This window comes from Pogona vitticeps, chromosome 11, assembly GCF_051106095.1.
Source record: "Pogona vitticeps strain Pit_001003342236 chromosome 11, PviZW2.1, whole genome shotgun sequence".
NCBI classification, from domain to species: Eukaryota; Metazoa; Chordata; class Lepidosauria; order Squamata; family Agamidae; genus Pogona; species Pogona vitticeps.
The window spans coordinates 4103203-4125698 of record NC_135793.1 but is presented as its reverse complement, the minus strand read 5'-3'; the positions used below and the strand labels follow the sequence as shown (position 1 = coordinate 4125698).

General features: G+C 44.9%; 1 protein-coding gene across 2 annotated transcripts in view; it reads right to left on the bottom strand.

Moving 5' to 3' along the window:
• Positions 1 to 1907: 1907 nt before the first annotated feature.
• Positions 1908 to 22496, bottom strand: part of GAB3 (GRB2 associated binding protein 3) — a 49286-nt gene continuing 28697 nt past the window's right edge. Inside the window, exons 2-10 of one of the 2 annotated variants that reach the window (XR_013538805.1) lie at positions 17097 to 17400; positions 11188 to 11404; positions 9947 to 10419; positions 8789 to 8844; positions 7780 to 8035; positions 7092 to 7173; positions 5386 to 5488; positions 4038 to 4331; positions 1908 to 3893 (exon numbers count right to left, since the gene is read on the bottom strand). Coding sequence is in view for 1 of the 2 variants with exons in the window: in XM_020784316.3 (XP_020639975.2) it covers positions 2426 to 2542; positions 4218 to 4331; positions 5386 to 5488; positions 7092 to 7173; positions 7780 to 8035; positions 8789 to 8844; positions 9947 to 10419; positions 11188 to 11404; positions 17097 to 17400 (1722 nt within the window). In the remaining variant the exon portion in view is untranslated. The remainder of the gene's footprint in view (positions 3894 to 4037; positions 4332 to 5385; positions 5489 to 7091; positions 7174 to 7779; positions 8036 to 8788; positions 8845 to 9946; positions 10420 to 11187; positions 11405 to 17096; positions 17401 to 22496) is intronic. The other variant, XM_020784316.3, reaches the window with a different exon arrangement.

Below are 22496 nucleotides of genomic sequence, written 5' to 3'. Positions count from 1 at the left end.
ACTGAGACGTCTTAAGTTCTAGCCACTCACTGAACCATAAAAACTCAATGGCAGAGCTTGCGCTAGCCAGATTTCCTCAATCTGAGCTACCTTGCAAGACTGTGGTTATGGTAAAATGAAGAAGAGAACCATGGAGCTCCTGAAAGGAAAGGCGGGCTATAAAATAAAATAAATAATAAATATGATTAATTGTGGGAGGGTCGCTCCAATCATCTAGCAGGTCAAGGTTTCCTCACCCAAAAATGGAAGGCATAGTCATCATTCTCTGTTTTCAAGGCTCCGTGGTGAGTGCCAATGTTTATGTGGCCAAAACAACGCTCCTCATTTTCAAGAGGGGCTTGGGTGCAGGCCGAGGGGCAGCCTCATGCTTTGAGGCAGTATACCGTGGGGGAATTACCCAAACTGGATCCCAGTAAAGGCTGGGATCCAGAGTAGGAGACTGGAAGAACAGGTTAAGGGAAGAATGGAACGGAGCGGCTGGGAACCTGGAAGAAGGCCCATAGAGTGCATTTTTGGGGAATCCCATTAATGCTAACAGCAAAGTGGAGGGTGGTATGATGATGCCTGTGTAGCCCAAATGGAACTAGTGAGAAACCAGAGGGAAGAATGAGCATGCTGGAGCTGGGGATCGGGGGGGGGGGGAGGAAAGAAAACACAAAGATTGGGGAAAATTAGGTCTTCTTTTTAAAAAAAGAACCTTGTCAAACAAGTTCATCCTACACTGACACTTTTTCTTGCAGGTCCTGCCTGTTATAACATGAGAACGAAGTCTTCTTTGACGTGACCCAAGATGCAAGAATCCCCGTTTCTCCCACAGCAGACGACATCTGGGAAGTCCCCAAACAGGACATGAAGGCAATGTTCCTTTCCCAATATTCAGGAAGGACGTAAGAATTCTAAAAGAGCTTGGTGCAGTGGCAGAAACTACAGTACTGCAGTGAAAACTCTGCTCACGGCTTGGTTCCATCCCAGTGGATCCAGGGAACCAGCTGAAGGTCAACTCAGCCTTCCATCCTTCCAAGGTCAGTAAATTAAGCGCCCAGCTCAGAAGGGTGGGTCTATGTGTAGCCTGCATCATGGAATTATCAACCGCCCAGAGAGAGAGCTTTAAGCACAACTGGACGGTATATACTGTAAGCAGCACACTTTGCTTTTTTTGCTTGGCTTTAAAGAACATTTGACAAAATGTTTTCCCCCAGCAAAGTCCCGTAGAGGAAATGCCCTCGTTTGTTTCGTTCAGGGGCAATATGGGAAGTAAAATTTCTTAGTGCTGAAAAGTTTTACCTTTGTTACGATCGTCTCCTAATGTTGATCATACTTGGGATCCTAAGGAGTTGTGTGATCCAGTACAGCCTTGTCTTCTGGGATCCATAAACAGCACCACTGACGCTGCTCTGTTTTGGCCCACCCTGACCCACCCCACTCTTCAGCACAAATAATAACTTTGCCAACCACGCTGTGATTTGGAGGCACAGAGAGCTTTGTCTTTTTCATTAATTCTTTGGAGAGTAAAGACTGGGGACCCAGTTGATGTCAAGATATATTACATTTTAAGTGACTCTTTCTAGCAGACAAGGGGGGGGCCCTATCCCAGCCCCTCCCTCAACACATCAATAAAGCCACCGGAGATGAGGGTGTTAATTGTGATGGATGCCTGGTCGGGATGATGACAGTGGTGGCGATAACACATTTACAACATAAACAGTGCAGTGAAGGTCTATTTACATGAGTTAGTTAGTTCTGTGCCGTCAAGTCAGAACAGACTTATAGCAACCCGATTAGGGCTTTCAAGGTAAGTGGGACATTTAAAGAGTGGTTGTACAAGTTCCACACACCCAGTGAGTTTCCATGGCTGAGCGGGGATTTGAACCCTGGTCTCCAGAGTCTTAGTCCATCACTCTATCCACTACACCCAACAAAGCCAGAGCATTTTATTTCAAAGGACATCCCATCCTTCTTCTTTCTTCTACAAAGTATTTGAGGTTGTTTCTTATGCTTAGCCCTTATTTCTCCGATACTTGTCAGTACCAGATGCTACAGAAGAGGCAGCATCTGTTAAAATAATGAGGATTTAAAAAGAAAAACAGCAACAACAACAGGGGGGGAAACACAGTAATCAAAATGTGATGTAAGAAGGCTTTTGTTCCCGTGAAACGTTCAGAGGCGCCCAAGTTCAGATCCTACAATGGTACCACGGATCTCTGCTGGAAGGGGCGATCAAGGCGATGACACCGATGGTATAACTCTGGTAAGCCATGTATCCATCATCTCCCACTGATGTGTTCCAGAAGTGGAGGAACACCAGAGCCATCCCCACCACCTGCAATATTGGCAGCTTCTCGCTCTCGGTGCTGCAACAACCTGGATGTCCATGTGCAAAAATCAAAGCTCTCCAAATTCAAGCCGGCCGGCCACTTTTTCCGCCTCAAACTTTCGACTGCCTTTCGTCCGTCCATTCCTGTTTAGTGTTCCGGAGAGCCTGGGTCCTTTGCTCGTCGACCTGGACGTAGTCCACCCTTTGTTCTTCAGAGAGGAAAGGTTTCTGGCAAAGGGAAGACGATAAAAGTAAAATATGAGAACGCATGCAGAAGCGAATGGAGGATCTTAAGTCTGGGAAGCCGAGGAGTGCAACAGGAGGGCACCCTTGGCTGGCATTCCCTTTTTTCCCCTCCCTTGAAGTGAAGCTGAGATCAGCTGAGAAGAGCATCTGTCACCCCTACTGCCAGTTTAACACTTAAGGCCCCATCTGTCATCCTGTCTCCCAGCCCAGAATGAGGGACAGGCAGTACGTGGCTATGCTTGAAGAAAGGAGAAAAAGTTACTCTCTGCGTCAGTCCGTTCATTGGGCAAGGCCTGTGGGAGTCCAGCCTTCGAAGGTCAGGAAAAAAATGCACCTAAGGGGTGATCAAGCTAGATCTTCCCTCTCTTTGCTTGCCAAAGCCAGGGAGATGGAGGAGGAGCACACACAAGAGAAAGAAGGCAGCCCAGATAGGCTCGCAGGTCAGGTTGTGTGAAATCGACAGGATTCTGTCCAATGAGTCTGTTGTATGGGATGCCTACAGTGCTCTGTCTACAAAAATAAAATTGTTCAAAGAAGCCACTCGCTGGCGTGAGAATTGTTATGAGGCTTCCTCCGACAGAGGCAGGACCTTTGTCTTTTGCTTTCTATAGTTTGCATTCTGTCCCCTCCCCGAAGCACAAGTTTTCTCTGACTTCTTTCTGCCACTGTTTGCAACTTTAAAAAAAAAGTGCCAGCGCATGAAAGCATGTGCATACTTTCATGAGTAGAAACTTTTGCACCATTTTTGCAGCGAAACTTCCCTAGCGAACAATTATTTGAAAGAAAGCTTCCTCGGTATGCATTTTCGAAGAAGTCGCCATGTTTGTCTGTGCAAGCGTATGACACCAAGTCCGTAACAAAGCAAAACGAAAAGAACCCCAAGAGACAAAAACATTGTGGCACCTTAAAGACTGCTTCCTTAACAAAACATTGTCACTTTGTTCCTTATCTGTATCTACACCTAGTTCTTGAGCCATGTAGGAATATAACAGTCATATAGTCTTGTTCTTATGTAAGAAGGAGGAGCCTCAGGTCACCGTGGTTAAACTGCTGGACTACAGTCAAGACTCTGCTCACGACCTGAGTTTGAACCCGATGGGCTTAGGTAGCTGGCTTGAGGTTGCTTAATTAAATTGTAAACTGCCCAGAGAGTGCTTTATGTCTGGGGAAGTGGGCTCAATCTGTGAAAACTCAAATTGAAATACAGCAATTAGTCCTTAATGTGCCACAGTATTTGTGCCTTTTGTTTTTGTTTTGTTTTGTCCAATATCCTCAGTATATACTATTTTATATGTTATTTCCTCAATAAATACATTTCTGTTTGCAGATCGACCTAAGGCACTGGTTCTTAACCTTGAGTTACTCAGGAGTTTTGGACTGCAACTCCCAGAAGCCTTCACCACCAGCTGTCCTGTCTGGGATTTCTGGGAGTTGCAGTTCAAAAGCATCCGAGTAACAAAGGTTAAGAACCACTGACCTAAGGTACACACCTCTGTATGCATTTTTGTTCCCCTAGAGAAATTTTTTTAACAAAATTTCAGAGTGGTGAAAGATGATTACGTTCAATTTTGCCTATCAGTCCAGTATAGCCAAATAAGATCATTTCGCATTAAAATGCAAAAGTGGGATTTCTCTCGCTTCCGTACATAAGACCTACCTTTTGAACAGGGGATGGAGAAGCAGAGTTAAAATCCAGCGCTAAGTAGTCAACATTAAACGTCTTTGGCCATGGGAAGGCTCCGTTACAGGGAGATGTTGCTTGCTGATGCTCCTGTCGATAACAAGCCATTATTTTCTTTTTAAAAATGGTTTTCAGAAATTAAAATTATTTTAGAAATTATTGTTTTTTAAAATTAGAAAGAAAAAATAATGCACCACAGATATTAAAAAACTAATAAATGCACGCTGGTAGGCTTACAGTGTAAAAGCATGAATACTGAGGAAATACAGTTGTAAAGGCCAGGCAAAAGGATCCACAAGGCATGAAGGTAAGAAGCCCTCTCATCTGCAGAACGGAGAGGTGAAATACCTCTGATTGTGGCCGTTTCCAGCTATCTCTGCTAACCCTGCTTAATGGATCTTCCTTTCCTCCAGAGCTTTAAAAGATTACTTCTCAAAAATCCACCTGACAGTATGGTAGGGCAGGGAAGCTGGGACACTGCCTGCCGAATGGGGCAGGGGTGCCGAACGGCCGAATACCCATTGTGGAGGCAAACGAACTGGGATGAACTGCCAAATCGGCAGTTCGTGCCCATCTCTGTACCCCACCTTTCTCCTGAAGTGAACCTTTCTCCAGAAGTGAATAATCAAAACAAACAATATAAATGCTGGAAGGGGGGAGGACAAAAACCCACCAACAAAAAAGTGTCTGTAAGCTAGGCAGAACTCCCAGGATGGAGAACTGTGGTATTTGTGGTCTAGAAAACTCCCATTCCTGCAGCCCATCCTCCAGAACGTTTCCCTGGCGTCTTGTGCCTTCCTAAGAATGTGACGGAACAATTCCAGCCCCCCAAATAAGGAGGAGAGCGCTGGGTTTCCCTCTTTGCATTCAATGCGCTGCCCGGGGTAGAACCACGTCTGTCCATTAGGGTAATTTGGAGGATTGCCGGTGACACTGGCAGGAAGAACAGAGATCTGTTAAGTAGGGAAAGAAGGCCTCCTCTTATCACTGTGTCCAAGGGGGCCTTGTGTTTTTACAATGAGTTTCGAGGATAGGCCAAAGGGGAGCCCGTGCCACATGTTTCATTTAAAAATGGACCTCTCTCTCCGAGCTTTTCCGTTCACATGATTTTTTTTCAAAGAAGAGCTGTGCGAAAACGGATTACCATTTGAATGTAACTTTCTTCCTCTTGTCCGGAAATGGAGCTGGCAAAGACCCTCGCTGAATTAATGCCATCTCTTTCTGGGGAGATAAAGCTCGTTCGATTGCTAAGGGTGGAAAGAAGGAGGGGGGAGAGAGAAGAATCAAATCAAATAGAAACCGTCAGAAAAACAAAACCTATGAGAAGTCAAGGGAGAGCTTTTCCAGATGCTCTGAAACAAAGCCAAAACCTGACAGAGCTTGCATGGGGAAGAGACCCGCGCAAAGCCCAGCAAAGCAACGACGTTCAGAAAGTGAGATTTAGCTACGCAAACAGGCCCACAGGGCCCACTCGGAAGACCTGCCCGCCATTTTAAAAGCGAGAGGTTTTGATGGCCAGGTCTCTGGGTTTTGTTCGTTTTTCCAATTCTTTCTTTTCAACTCTGGCATCCCTTGGAATTGCACTGTCAATGCTCCAGACATTTCTGGCAAGTTATGTTCAAGGTGTCTATTATTATTATTATTATTATTATTATTATTATTATTATTATTATTATTATTATTATTATTAGTAGTAGTAGTAGTAGTAGTAGTAGTAGTAGTAGTAGTAGTAGTAGTAGTAGTAGTAGTAGTAGTTCAAGGTGTCTATTGTTATTATTATTATTAGTAGTAGTAGTAGTAGTAGCAGCAGCAGCAGCAGCAGCAGCAGTATTACTATTATTACTATTATTATTACTACTACTATTATTATTAAATACAATCGTTGATATTATATAACATACAAGTTTTAACAAAAAACTAAATATACATTAGGTATTGGTGTAGCATGTAAGCTGCTCCTAATATTGCAGTTTTTTGAAGCTCTGATAGAGATCTGTAGCTGATTATAACCTTTTATAAAATAGCATGTCATTGTCCCCAATGCCCCAATGACTATGGGAACCACTGAAGTATGTCTCGTCCACTATTGAGTTGTTTCTATTGCCAGGTCTGTCCATTTTATTCATTTTCCCAATTCTTTATCTCCAAGTCTGGTACCTAGATAGCTCCGTAGTTTAGGCAAAGTTCGGGAGTTTGATTCCCCACTGTGCCTCTTCGACAGGGGCCCTTCCAGCTCTGCAGTTCTAAGATGATGATGGTCATACAGAAATAGAAAGACACGGCCTTTGACGGGTCTTATATGACATCATAATTGCCCCACTCTTATGTCTGAGGAACTGGGCTTGTCCAAGAAAGCTCCCATTACAATAGAGCAGTTAGTCTTTAAGGTGCCACAACATTTCCATCTTCTTTATTTTTCTTTTGTTTTTGCCTGATATATAATCATCACCATCATCATCATCTGCAGCACACACACTTCTTGTTTCTCAGCCTTGCCTGGTACAGGAGGATGACCTGAGGGTCAAACCTCAAAATTAGAAGTCAAGTTGTAAACATTTACAGGAGTTCACTGTCATTATTAAATTGTTGTTTGTTGTTGTTAATGGAATGTAAGTTCCACTCACTTTAGTCTGAATCTCATGGATTTAACTCTATGGCAGATTTGTTCTCCCCTGTAAATTTGCTGAGGACGTTAGAAAGTTAGCAAAGTGACTTTAGACCCGGGATTTTAAACGGCCCTTTCCCTAGGATTCAAACTGTACTTGTCTAATCCAAGTCCTCTTGTGATCCGGAGATTCACGATCATAAGCTTCTCGAAAGCTTCCTGTAACAGGCTTGGCTACCACTTACTAAGGCACGGTCCACGTCCTGGTTAAGGCAGCATGTTCTCGGATGGTGGAAAGGTTTCGCAAGTCCAGCGGAGGCGGTCGGACTAAAGATTCAAACAGAGAGAGAAGAGAGTGAGCCTGCCAGTGGAAAGCAAGGTCCTCGTAGACTGAATAGGCTACTAGCCCTATACTTCCTGTGCAGCGCCACCCTCTTCATGGCCAAAGAAGGTCATTGATTCAGCCAAGAAGGATGTTTGTTGTAGGTGTTGTGGTAATGACAAAATACAGGAAGGAGAAGGGAGGTGAGTTTGAACCAGTTAGTTTCTTTATACGTAGGTAAGAAAAAATGTCTACTTTGAGAAACAGGAAAGTAAAGCGTTGGTTTTAAAAACAACAAGTATAATTGGCTTCGTAACTAACATGACAGGCAATTCCATCTTAGAAGTAACTTCCCCAGTTCTGCTTGGTAAGCTAACCTGGTACTTTAAATTTCTCGCAGTGCCGTACCCAAAGCATTGTGGGACCTCACAGACTCATCTGCCCGGCCCAGGAAGGGCATCAGTGCTGATATTCCGGGACAGAACTGCATAAACTCCTTTTGATTACAGTGATTTCCTAAGCCACTTGCTGTATGCCACAAACTGACTCACACAGCTCTCCAAAATCTGCTTAATTGTCCCACACTGCAGATACAGTAGCTGGAGACTTACACTTTCGACGGGGCTTGAGGTCCCTGTTCACTGGAGGGGGTTCCAGGTCCGTGGGGAGCTCGGGGAGGGGGCTGGAGAGTTTTTCAGTGCTGCCACCCGAGAGGGTAAACGTAGCCGAGCCTGGACTCATGGGAATATAGCCATCGGCAGTGCAATCAGAACCCAGGACCGGTGGGGAAGCACTGGGGTGCATGGGCACGTAACTGTCCTCAGAACTGTTGGATGTGGAGGAATATAGAGGGCTGAACCGACAGGGCTGCAGGAACGACAAAGAACGGGAAAAGTCCACACTCCATAACAAAGCTCCAGAGTGGAGGTTATGCACCAAGGAACTTCCTAACTTGGGGCAATTTGCCATTCCAGAGATGTTACACCAACTGAATTCTGGCCAATACACCAACACAATCATTGTCATAATTTAAGAACTGCAGAGTTGGAAGGGACCATATAGTTTATCGAGTCCAGCCCCTGTTAAGGACACACAGTCGGGCATTGAACTCTCAACCTCTATGTCAACGCTCTGAACACAGAATTTTGGACTCGAGGGAGCAGAGAATAAGAGATTTAGGGTTAATTTTGGAACAAAATTAAAGACCTCTATGACAACAACTTCACAGAGGGGTCATTTTACATTCAAGGTATCATGCAGTCCACCCCCAAGCTCCTTATGGATTAAACTGCATTTATGCCCTCTGAGTACAGAAGATGCTGGATTATTAACATCTCATTTACCATGTCGAAATTGGAAAAATAAATTTTTTTGATCAATACGTTGGACCCAAAAGTAACATTCTGGTCTAGCCATGTTTGATTCAGTTTTTCCCCAAAGAGGAAGAAGGAACCATAAAGGTTATTTCTGCTTTGCATGGTTGGATAATTCATATTTTTGACACATCAGCTGATTTCTGCTTGTAATTATTATTTTCGTTAAAACTCTACTAGAGTGTCCATTTGAACGTCAAAATGTACACAAGTGGGTGGGTAAAAACCAGGACGAAAGAACACTTACCAAATTCAAGCTAAGCCTCTTATCCCTGCGTCTTAAGGAATTCTCTTCCATGTCAGCTGGAAAACCAAGAGGGGAGGAGGAAAAGAGAACCCTTAAGCAACTGACAAACAAAAATGGTGGAAGGACCAAGAAGATAAGCGTTTCTTTGTCTTAAAATCGCTCATAGTACAATCTGTGGCTTGAAGAGCATTATAATTATAATCAGACAAACGGTAACTGGCTAGGCTGTCATACTTAAAGCAAAGCAAAGTGTGCTGCTCTTATACCGCCCCACAGTATGTAAAGCACTTTAAAGTTTGAATTATGCAGGCTACACATGGCCTCTCCAGCAAGCTGGGTACTCAGTTTATCGAAATCAGGAGTGAACTTGGGTCAGGAGCAGTGGCTTGACTGCAGTACCACAGTTTCACCACTGCGCCGCAAGGCTCTTAACTCTGCAATCTTATGGATTCCGATACAGTCATGCCCCGTTTTACGACTGCCACGCATTACGACAAAACCACATTACGACGACGTTTTTGCGATCACAAAACGATGGTCTGAATAGGGGTTTTTCGCTTTGTGATGATTGGTTCCCTGCTTCGGGAACCGATTCTTCGCTAAATGATGATTTTCCTACAGCTGATCAGCGGTTTCAAAATGGCCACCAGGTAAATAAAATGGCTCCCCGCTGTTTTCTGGGACGGATTCCTTGCAAGACAGCCACCGAAAAGGGCCGTCCTATGGAGGATCTTCACTGGACAGTGAGTTTCCAGCCCACTGGAACACATTGAAGGGCTTTCAGTGTGTTTCAATGGGCTTTTTATTTTCGCATTATGACGTTTTCGTTCTACAGCGATTTCGCTGGAACGAATTAACGTAATGTGAGGCACCACTGTACTTAGAAAGTTAAGCTGTGCAAATTAGAACGATAGAAAGAGAGAGAGGTGCTCACTGGCAGATTCTGGGACTTCTATTCTACGCCAAGTTTTTTTGGAGAAAGATAAGAAATGAAAAGTTTGTTTTGTTTTTTTTAAGAGTACTAGAACATGGCTAGCAGCTTTTGGGACATATACTCCAGAAAAGCATCCCCCCCCCCATCTTTGTAAAAATGAAGATGATGCAGAATAATGAAAGTCAGGGTGGTGGGTGGTTGTGTTTCTTCTAACAGCCCCTCACCTCTCCAATTCCTCATGGTGTCCAGACCTGACAGGGAGATCCTTCTCGGCACCACAGCCCTTTGAGCGTTTGAGATCCCGGCATGTCCGTTCTGAAGAGCCCCAGTGGGCTGCTCCTCAACCCTTCTGTCCGAGAAGTGAGTCGGTTTGGGAGGCCTTGGCGGCGGCATATTGACTGGAAGGTCCAGTTCGGCCACACCCGAAGCACAAGTGCTCTGGCTTTTATCGGCCAGGAAGGTTGGCGTTAAAGGAGGTCCTGACAATGGTGAGGATGAAGAGAAATCACTGGAAGGGGGCCCGCTGGAGTCCGGATTCCTGGAAAGGGCCCCTGGACCTATGGATTGGACCAGATCTTGCAGGAGGCTGCTGGAAGGGTGCAAATAAAGCGAGGGCTGGGATGCTACAAAGTCAATGAAGACATCATCTGACGAAGTCTGCTCCAAGGACCGGTCAGAATTGGACCAGCTGTGGCACCTGGAAGGAAAGCAAAAGAAGAGGAAGTGGGTTTGATGGTTGAGCATCATTTCATGACAGTGAAGCCGCGCCACTTAACAAGAGCCACCCAACCCTAGCCATCTGAAGGAGGGGCTCGATACTGTTGTGCGCGATCATCACCAAACTTCAACTCAACCTCAGATATCGGCTCTCCCATGGCCTGTATTTTGTCAAGGCATTTTAGGTTGGCTTTTCAAAAAATCAATCAATTCATCTGTTAATTGTCAAATGCATGTATTACTAGGTACTCCCAAGCAGGCTGAGACGACTGTCTTCCATTTGGATGGCCTTGTTCAACGGTGGATTTGGTTTAAATCAAGTTGATTTAAATCACAATTAAAATCACTAGTCAGTAAGCATTTTTTTTAAAAATCCAATTTGAATTGGATTTTTTTTAAAAAAAATTTAAACTACTGACTAGGTTTTAAAATCATAATTTAACTGGACTTGATTTAATCTTAGAACGGCAGCTGGAAGGGACCCTCTGGATCATCGAATTCAGTCTCTATCAAGGAGGTCCAATGAAGAATCAAACTCCCAACCCCTGGCTCCACATCCAGATGTCTAAACCACTGAGCAGTTAAATGTCACCTGCCCTGCCTTGATCCATCTCCAGCAGGCACCCAGGAAAAAATTGGCCATGCTCAAGCCCTCCCAAGTGGGGGAGCCAGCTGGGCCATTTGGCCCGGACTTCACCTCACTGGATGGCCTCACCTCAGCTGTCTTCTTTCCCCGGTGAGAAAATACCTGGTGTGGGTGAGTTTCCCAGTCTCACAGTTGGATAAGAAGAGATAGTCAGGAAGGAAAACAGATTCCGACTCGCTGCCCGTCTCCTCTGCGGCTGAGGTATCAGTGGGGGCCTGATCCACCAACGAGGACGGGTTCAGAATCCTCAAGGCATGGGCTGAAGCCGCCGGCGAAGGCTGTGGGGAGGAGGTGGTATGCGAGAGACTGTCCCCCGAATCTGTAGGGAAGGGAAAGAAAATGGAAAGGCCACTTGGCAAATTATTGGGGGAACTGTTTGGGCCCTGATCCTGCAATAACGTCCTTCTTGTTAAGAAACTGAACAGGGACTGGTGGCCTGCGTGCAGGGCAGTGGGCGTCCATTGGAACAGACACGTCAAAACAAGAAGGCAAGGTGAAGTCGGCCCTGGAAAGAACCATTATTGCTTGGGGCAAAAATGTAGTGGCATTCCATGTTATTCAGCGCCAGGGTTTTAAAAGAGGTCATACACAGTGTTGGCTGAATGAAGGTTTCTTCAGTCATCATCATCTCAGAACTGCAGAGCTGAAAGGGAGCCTCTGGATCATCAAGTCCTGTTAAGGAGGCACCGTGGGGGAATCGAACTCACAGCCTCTGGCTCTGCAGCCGGATGCTTAAACCACCGAGCATCCAGCAATTGTATCTGACACCAGAACTTGCATTTACAAACCAACTTACAGATCCCAGACTGCCACTTTTGACAACCTCAAAGTTTAGCAAAGTCACTTAAAAAAAACAACAACACCCAACACCTACATGAACCATGCTGGCTAGAGGATTCTGGAAATTATAAACCACCTTTCCCAAAGTCACTTTTTCTAAACTATGGTTCATCCAGCCCCACTCCTGGTCTTCACTGCAACATATAACGATTCATTAAAAAGTAAATAAATTGAAAAGTTGCCTTTTTTGATTATTCTGGACAGACACGGTGTGTTTATACTAAGCAGTCACTAGACTTCCTTAACCCATAAACAGTATCTGGGAATCGAGGCCAAGCCATTTATCTAAAGCAGTGTTTCCGAGAAGCAAAATGTTTATAATGTGGAAGACGTTGCAGTCTCAAAAATGTACAGACAAACGCTTTTGCCACAGGTGTTCTCTACAGCTTAAGCAAGCGAGAGAAAGAAAGAAAGAAAGAAAGAAAGAAAGAAAGAAAGAAAGAAAGAAAGAAAGAAAGAAAGAAAGAAAGGCTGACTTCTTCCTTGCTCTATCTCCCTGATTAGATAAATGTATTGTAAAGAAGAAACAGAAATTGGACAGGGGGTTGATTAAAAGAAAGCCACATTGCACTTTATCTGCTCAAGAAGAAACATTTTTGTATAGGGCATTAAATTCTGTTAAGTGGCTTTCATTCCTTGACAATTTCCTGGAGGAAGTCATGTATGTTGTGCTCGAGGAGAGCTTTCCAGATACCCTGGATGGCCAGAAAGACAAGTGGATCCTAGATCAAATCCAAGCCTGAACTCTCTCTAGAGGCAAAAACGTAGAAACAGAGGCTGGCCTACTTTGGGCCCGTCCTGAGAAGGCAGGATGCTCTGGAACAGACAATAATGCTGGGAAAGCTGGAAGTCAGCAGGAAAAGAGGAAGACCAAATACAAGATGGACTGACTCCCTGGAGGAAACCATGGGCTTGAGTCTGCAAGAGCTGAGCCAGGGCTGCTCAGGACATGACATTTTGGAGATCTCTCATTTACAGAGTCACCATGAGTCAGAGGCGATTTGATAACACATAACAACAGCAACAACAACAACAGTAATATTAATCTGGAGCAGCGAATCAGCTGAGATTCTTATGCCATCTTCAAGATGATGATGCTTTGTTCAGCATAAAGCTTGTGGGGGCTGTAGGTCATCTGCGTCTTGTGAAGTGAGCCACAGTCTGTGGAAGCTTATGCTAAATAAAACTTCCTAGGCTTTAAGTTGCCCTACGATTTTTTGTTGTTATTTAGAATCGGGAGGAAAACCCGAGTGCCGTGCTCCAACATGGCCAGCAGATGGCAGCCTTCTGATTCTGCAGCCCAGTGGTTTGGGTTGTGCTGATAGCATTTCTCATGCCTTCATCACCCACCAGGCAACGTTACCTCTGCCTCTCCAGCGAATCCACCCATCCTCATTGATTCCAACAAAGGAAGCATCATGTGTGCATTTGCACCCTCCCTGCCTACACATTTTATAAAAGCCATTTAAAGCTTGCTGGCCAATGAACCATGATGAACCAATTAGGAATGCAAAATGCTCAAGAGCTGAACTTCAGCTGATGCACTGAAATGACCTCCTGGTTTGACTGATGGGGTTCCAAAAGATCGACATTCTTACAGTGGGTGACCTACAAAAGGCAGATGGGTGGGGAATGCTCTAGAAACGGCATAGAATTGGCCTGTGGCTGCATTCGTGTCATCTGAGGATCAGCTTCATTCATTTGCAAGGCTAGGGATTTCTTGCGGTGCCCCGAAACTTTGAGTTTGAAGTGCACTGTGCCGCTCCTGTTGTGGGATAAATCACGACCCTCTGCAACAGCCCTCCTTAACCCTGCATCTTCTTCCAGATGTGTCCACCGCCATTGCTCTCAAGCTTAGCCAGCATGAGGATGATACACCTCTGCCTCCTTCCATCACAGAGCCAAGAGAAACCGGCAGTCTTTAAATTTAGCATGGACTCCTTAGACTATTGCACCAGAGAGCAGAATTGTAGTTCAACAAGTGTCTGGTTGCCAGAGGCGATCACCGATTGCAGGCAGGTAAGCACAAGGACCCCCATGCAAGGAAATGAGCGAGCTGTTGAAGAATATAGGGACTGCTCCCAAGATGGAGGCCAGAACAGCCGCAGGAAGAAAGAAAATTGCACTCTTCTCTGCCCAGCACAAAATGCAGCAGGCTACAAGCAGAGGGGCTGGCTCACCCCATTCTTATTCTGCCAGCCTCCCCTAGCTAGTAATATTTCTGGTAGGTTTTCAGAAATTGGCTGTTTTGTTTTAAAAAGAGATTTTTTAAAAAACTGTTCCACTTTTAATTAGCTTTTCAAGCCAATCATGTTTTCATTTTAGGAGTTTGTTTCATTCCCTGAAAAAGGTTATATTAACAAGAACAACTAATACGAATCAAAGTCATTATAACTTGATATGCATCCTTTCGCCAGGACCTCTAGCTAACTGTTCTTAATCTGTCCCTGTTTTCATCTTCTTCTCTGTCTCTCTTTTTGAAAGAGCCCTGGATGCTAGTTCTTGGAGAAATGCAGGAGACAAATAAAGTGAATTAATGCTGAGCATGCCCCCAACCCACACAACCATCGATAGCTCATCCACTATGTTTACCCGATGCAGCTGGGAAATATCACATAAAAGGAGGGCAGAAAAGTGGCCTCCAAGGCCCAGAACTGGCACGCCGTGATGTTTCCCGGTGCGCTCTCTCCATCCCATTAGCAAATGCGCTCTGCAGCAGTAGCGCTGTCTGTCTCAAAACTGGGAATAGAAAAGCATGCCTTTGGGAAGCGCTGATATCTGACTCCAAGCTCCAAGGACAAAAATGGGCACTCATCTCTGTGTTTTGACTAAAAGCTTAGCGATAGAACGGAGCCCGACAGCAGCAGCTGCAGACAATAAATTATGTATGTCCAATCCACTCTCTAATGAAGAAGCAAAGAAGCATCTCTCCTCTCTCTCTCTCTCTCTCTCTCTCTCACACACACACACACACACACACTGACACACACACATACACACAGAGAAGCACTCATCAAGAGAAAGAGAAATACCTCCGGCCTGCACATATCAGATACAGCATTATCGGGCTGGCTAAAATGAGAGCAAAGAGGATATGCAGACTGAAGGTCAAATGTCACATTATAGACAACACGTGATTAAAGGCTGGTCTCATATTTAGCATTCAAAAGACACGATTCTGGCAAATCTTCATGTCTGAGCCGCTGCACTTGGAAAGGAAGGCAGTGTTTACTTCCATCGCAAATCACAGCACGCTCATCTGCAAACCATGGGAGATGTGACGTCACAACTGTTCCGTCACGAAACACCCAAAGTCTCTGGAACTGTGTCCCCACCGTGTGTCCACAGAAGAACTCCGAGCAGAGGAGTTGCCTTTTCTGGATTACAGCCTGGGCAACTGATTCGGCTGACTGGACTACCTGTTGCCATCGTGGTCACAAGGAGGAATTTTTCCAAGGTCCAGTTTGAAGCAGTATGGGTCTTTCTTGAAGCAGACTAGCCTGTTAGCATCACCAAAGCCAATGATTCTAAAGCAAATTTATTTTTATCTGCACTTGGTTGGTTTGTTATGTGCCATCAAGTCAGAACAACTTTAATAGAGCTTTCAAGGAACATAAGATATTTAAGGAGTGGCTTTACCAGTTCCACACAACCAGTGAGCTTCCATGGCTGAGCGGGGATTTGAACCCTGGTCTCTAGAGTCCTAGTCCGTCACTCTATCCACTACACCGCACTGTGTGCACTTTAGAAAGTAGGAAATGGCTGCTATCCTGACTTCCCGATTGTTTCTGATGCTCTCAACTGCTGCGGTGTACCTTTAATGAGTGGTTTGCCCTGAAGATGCAGCGAACCACAGCTATGTCCCTTGATCAGATTAGCTTTTCCAGCAACCCGACTCCTCCATCAAGAAATGCATTCAGCTAAATGAATCTGACATTCGGACATGTCCTCAGCGCCTGTAGATAAATTAAAGTACTGCTCGGATCTGGTACGATCCAATGAGAAGATTTTAAAAATGACTTTCAACCTTGTGAATCGTGAGCCATTTCTTGTAACCATCAAGACATCTGCAAGATGATTCATTGCCGAGAATCCTTCAAATACAGCACACACAAAATTCCAAGCACCTGATTACTATGAAGGATGTACTCCTTCATGCCGTGTATAAATAAGCGTTGGAATTTGCTACCCTGAGAGTCTTACTTGGGGATGAGAACTAGGGAACGTACTAACACAGAGAGGTGAATGTTGTAGCGCTACATCTCTCCATGCCTGGTCACCTTCCCCTTTTCGCTGTGGAAGGCAAAGAGGAAGACCGCCCTGTCTTCCAGGATCCCAGCTCTCCTACAGGGAATTCCCATGGAGAGGACCTCTTGAGATCTGCCACCCCACACGTGTTGGAGGATAAGGGCAGCGATGATGGAAGGGGTGCTGAAAGAACATGGCTAGAACTTAAGCGTGGCCACCAACCTGTATGGCTACCAAGAGGTGTTCAAGTAATTCATGGACTGTATCAGTGGCTATATATTACCTTCAGTACTGAAAGCAGTGTGTCTGTCAGCATCAGCTGCTAGCTAAAAAAAAAAAAAACAGGACAGTGCTATTGTCCTCATCTCCTGATGGAAGGCTTCCCTTAGGAACTGCTCTTGCCTTACACTAAGATTATCCATGCAGACCCTGCTGTGGATGTCTGTCTTCAGAGAGAAAGCCGGAAAGTAAAGACAGGGCTTCAGGGTTATGGGCTCCCTGCTTGAAACAGCAGCCTGGGAACGGCAATCCAAAAAGATGACTTTTTCTAAGTTCTAATAAGTTCATATATGTTTCTGGACAGTGACAAAGCAGCTCCAAGGCTGCTGTAAACTAAGTGAGATGACCCTGGTATCTGCAGGGGATTGGTTCCAAGCACTATCCCCGTAGATGCTGAAAATGTGGATTATAGGGAACACTATTTTAATAGAGAAGGCTATAAATTGCATGGTATCTGGCTCCCTCTAGTGGCCACAGTCTGGTAACTTCATCATTAGGAATACATACAGTATTTCTAAGATTTTTCTTTTAATAATTTTTATATTTTCAGACCACGGATAAGTGAATCCGTGGATACGTATCCTGTGGGTACAAATCTCCTACTGTACTTTCACAAGTGCTTTGCCCTATCTCTTCCTTCCTACCTGTCCCATCTTCCAAATGTCCAAAGTTGCAGATCTGGGTTATGTGGTGCACCCACACTTGCATCTCCTCCTCGGATTTGGCCACCAGGTAGAAGGTCCGGTAAGTGGTTTTCACGATGAAGACCGAGTTGTTCTGGAACTCCTTTTTGATGAAGCTGGACCCGGAGTGCTTCACCACCTCGCATTCGTTCAGGTCGATCACGCGGATGGGCTTCTTCGAATGGCTGTTCCGATAGTATTCCAGCACGTCAGGGTTCCCGCTCATTCGGCCCTGTCGCAACACGAACCAGCGCTTCCGCCAAGCCTGGAGCGACAAGACAGCGACAGCAGCATTAGCGGTGGCAGATCACAGGAATTTATTCATTATTTATTTGTCCCTTACATTTATACCCTGCACATCTACTGCCTAAGTACTACCCTGAGTGGCTCAGAAAGGTTAAAACACAGCCATCCAGCCCTGCCCACAAGAACATAAATAAAGAGAACCAATAAATGTTAATAACCTGAGATTCCAAAAAGAGAGAGAGAGAAAGATGGACGGCAAATCAAAATCAACAGTCAGTTCACGGGTCCCCGAGGATGTTATTCAAAGGCGTAAGACATTTCTAAAGGCCTATTCACACAATACAGTTTTACCCATTTCCCGGAGGCCAAGGAGAAAGGAAGCCTGGTGTATCTCTGTGGGTAACGTAATCCATAGCTGTGTGGCCAACACTGAGAAGACCTGGTTCCTGGTGATGTTTTTCATTCTCAACTACATTATTTGTCCATCATGTCCAAGCCTACTCCGACTTCAGAAGCTTCCAAGGGTCTCAAGGAGAGGTCTTTCTCATTCACCCTTGACTGACTGACTGATTGATTTATATTCCTATGCCATTTTTCTCCCAAGAAGGAAACGGATCCATCGGTAGTATTCCTGTTAGATCCATGAGACAGACAGTCAAGTCCTAGGACTATATCCACCCCTCTAGGTGGTGGTATTTCTTTCTCCGCCATCCCAATTCTTAAAAAGTTGAAACCCTTTCCTACAAGGATCGCCGATAAGAGTTTTCAACTGAAATAAGATAGTATTCCCGGCTCCATCCACCCGAGATGGTAGCCTTCAAGAACTGAATTTAGTTCTCATGCTAAAAGAAGTTCCCCAAAGACGCTGTGGTGTGCACGCTGCTGTTACTTGATGAGGGAAGGGACTTTAAGCCTACTGCATGCAGAATCTGTGTTTCCCTATCAATGTACGGCTCCTTTTCAAGGGGAAGCTAAAAGGTTCTTTACCCTGTAGCACTGTCATAGACAACACCATTCCTTTTATTTTTCCTCTTGAGGAACCATCTAGAACTCAAGAAAACAAATAAAATAGACCCCCTCTTTCACAGAGAATCATAGAAACATTGGATATGATAAGACGGAGAAACAGCTCGCGTTTTGGACCATTTTGCATTCCAGTCCGGTGTGAGCTATTTCCTGGCGATCGCACAACGTGCAAAAAAATCATGAACAAGCCCAACCCTGCTCAATGCTGAAACGGGATCTTTTTGAGAGCTGTCTTTGAGCAATTTCTCTCGGGATGGAAGGGAGATCACTCCCGGCAGAACAACCCTTTCCAGAATGCTCACTGTCTAATAGCATCCGTTCAGTCAGGTTCATATGGGAAAAGCCTTATCTTTAGCTAAGTCTCGGCTCCTTTAACAGTTGAATCAAAGAGGGCATTTCAGCAAGCGTGACTTCCTGATGCCAGCTGCATTCCAAAATAAGACCTCCTTAAGGAAGTGACAAATCTGTCATATTCATTCTCGTTGAGTCTTCTTGCGTCCTACAGGGATTTTTTTCTTTACTCAACCATAGCTTTACCGTTGAGTGGTGAGATTCTTTTACTTTCTCCCCTGTGTCTGCGTGTTTTATTCACACATTATTCCGAACTATAGGTGTCCACATTCCCCCCCCCCATACATGCATTTTTATGCCACTTGGCATTGACTAAAGCTGTTAGTGAACATTTTAAGCAAATGCATGTTTTGGTCCATATCTGTTTCTCTCAGAATCCATCGTGAGCCTTGTAAATATATGGATGTCTGAGTCTAGCTCCATCCCAGTCTTTCAGAAGTCATGAGAGGTGTGAAGTACCCCTGTTTATATCGTTCTCCCAGGAGGGAACAAAACGTTAAGAAGTCTTCTCTCTGCAGAATGAAATTCCATGAATTTGTGGGCACATTTTGAAACTTTTTGGGCATGAAAACCATGGATTTAGTTTCTGGGCAAAAAAAAAAAAGTTACACGAAATACAAGCTTTTGTGCACAACGCATGAGTGGGGTGCTTTTTTTTAGAAAGCAAAACTCACATTTTCTGCATGAAACCACTGCTTTTTGTTCAGCCCCTTTAAAAATTCAGATCTGCTGCTGACATTAAAAAAAACCTGATGGTTTCCCCCCCCCCCCAATTTCTTTTTGCTCTTCTGCAGGAGAAAAAAAACCCCTTGCAGCTGTTGATAATTTTTTTCAGCAGACTGTCCCCGTGTGTTGAGACACCCATGTTTGTCAAGGATGGCAGCCTTTGGTGCCTCTTTAGGATGGAAGGGATATTTCTGGACAGAAATGCAAGCCAATTTTTCTCTCCCTCTCAAGAGATCTCCCCGAGGCCCATGTGTAGGAGAGGATATTGAATATCTCCCATCTTCTCCCAAAGTAATTCTTAAAGAAGGTCACAAGATTTAAATGAGGAAATGTGGGGAGAGGGACCCATCTTACTTGCATGGGGCATCCAAGAAGACCTGACACCATCAGAATCTTTTCTCATGTTGCTTCTAACCTTCCTGAGCATTGACTCTAGCTGTTCTTGTTGTTGTTTTGACTTATATACTGCCCCATAGTGCTTAGAGTACTCTCTGGGTAGCGGTTTACAACATAAATATGCAAGGAACACTTTGCCTCCTCCCAAGCTGGGTACTTATTTTACCGACCTTGTAAGAGTAGAAGGCTAAGTCAATCTTGAGCCAGCTACATGGATTCCTTAGGATCAAACTCAAGTCATGAACAGAGGCTTGACTGCAGTATTGCAGTTTAACCACTGCACCGTGGAGCTCAGTTTCTGATTCACTCCTGGAGGGAACCTTCCTGAATCGCAGATCTCACGCACAAAACAAAACAATAATGTAACCCTGTCAATGGAACAGAGGACTAAATTCGTCATGGGCAGGACTGGTGCATTTTGGCTAAACAGCAGGACCCGAGAAAAGCTATTACTGCCTCAAAATAGACGACTTCTTTTGTTTGAAGAAGAAACCCAATGGATTCAAATGACGAACATGCTGAATTTACGTGGCACACACCACCTGCAGATATAATGATATAATTCTGCCGTCAATCCTTAAGGCAAGGCACTTTATGAAGTAGGAGGGTAAATAAGTTGAGTTTGCCTGCTCTATTCTCTGTAGGAGCCTCCAACCTGCTGAAGGTGCTGGTGGAAAAGATTGGAATACATCATCCTCCCAGGTCCCTGGAAAATCTAAGATGCAGAAGACGTGTTGGGGGGAACTGAGGGGGAAAGGTGGTTCCCCTCAATGGACTCAGTAAGATGAACCACATCTCATTTCACCCCAGTTTTCAACTTTAAATATTGTCTTTCGTTGTTGTAAGCCACCCCGGGTCCTTTTCAAGGAGAAAGATGGGGCAAAAATATTTTAAATAAATAAATAAATAAATAAATAAATAAATAAATAAGGAAGGAAGGAAGGAAGGAAGGAAGGAAGGAAGGAAGGAAGGAAGGAAGGAAGGAAGGAAGGAAGGAAGGAAGGAAGCTGATGAGGGACAGAAGGAAGGAAGGAAGGAAGGAAGGAAGGAAGGAAGGAAGGAAGGAAGGAAGGAAGGAAGGAAGGAAGGAAGGAAGGAAGGAAGGAAGCTGATGAGGGACAGAAGGAAGGAAGGAAGGAAGGAAGGAAGGAACAGGGGATCCCTTTCTATCACGTGTTCCTGCATTTTTATTGTTTTGGGGACCACACAGCCTCTTCATTTTTACTGAACTGGGGGGGAAGGAGACTACAAAGACTATAGTCAGGGGTGAGGCCTAGACATTCATCATCATCTCAGATGATGTAGAGCTGGAAAGGGACCCTATGGATGGATCATCCAGTCCAGCCACTGTCACAGTGGAGAACCTTAACTCTCAACCTCTGGCTCCATGCTGAGCTATCCAGCATTAACCTAAGCTGGGTGAGCAGAAGGTCTCATGAGACTTAGGACCAAAAGGGGACCTCACCAGAAGCATCAGAAGAAGATGCTCCACCCTCACTCACCCTGAGTCAGGCTAGGGGATGGGATATCTCACGGAGCAAGTAGCTACAGGCAATCACAAACTTCCTATCGTCTCAGATTGGTCGAGAGCCCCATACGTTGAAAAAGCTTGGTCTACAGTTCTACCTCAAACGTTCTCTGCCCTTAACAGTAAAGGAGGCCAGCTTGTGAATCAAGGCTTTGCTCTTACGCTCTTCCATTGCTCCTTTCACGAGTTCCCTGCAACCTGTCCCTTCACGCAACCTCCCAAAAGACTTGAGTCATGGAGTGACTCAGTCCACCCACATCAGTTATGGGTTCTCCTCCATCAGAAGTAAGGCTAGATGGATCTGGTTGTTTTCCCTCTCTCCAGGTTTCAATTAAAAACAACTCGCGTTTCTTCCATCTCGAAGGGGAGAAATTCATTTGCTTTCTTATTCTTGAAATGTAAGAAAGAAATGGTCAACCCTACGCACTGGGCCAATTCCATTGGTGTTCCCAACAAAAAGAGTACAATATCATGTTATACCATCATAGAATCATAGAATAATGAAGTTGGAAGGGGCCCTACAAGGCCATCAAGTCCAAGCCCCTGCTCCATGCAGGAATACCATCAAAGCATATCTGCCAGGTGATTATCCAAGTTTTTCTTGAATGCCTCCAGCGTTGGAGGGCTCACCACCTCTCTAGGTAACTGGTTCTACTGCTGTACTGCTCTAACAGTTAGAAGTTTTTTCCTGATATTCAGCCTAAATCTGGCTTCCTGTAACTTGAGCCCATTGTTGCATGTCCTGCACTCTGGGAGGATCGAGAACAGATCCTGCCCCTCCTCTATAGCAGTGGTCCCCAACCTTGGGCCTCCAGATGTTCTTGGACTTCAACTCCCAGAAATCCTGGCCAGCATGGGTGGTGATGAAGGCTTCTGGGAGTTGTAGTCCAAGAACATCTGGAGGCCCAAGGTTGAGGACCACTGCTCTATAGGACAGCCTTTCAATTATTTGGAAAGTGCTCTCCTATCTCCCCTCAGTTTTTTTTTTCTCAAGGCTAAACATGCCCATTTCTTTTAGTCTTTCCTTATGGGGCTTGGTTTCCAGCTGCCTGATCATCCTTGTTGCCCTCCTCTGAACTTGCTCCAGT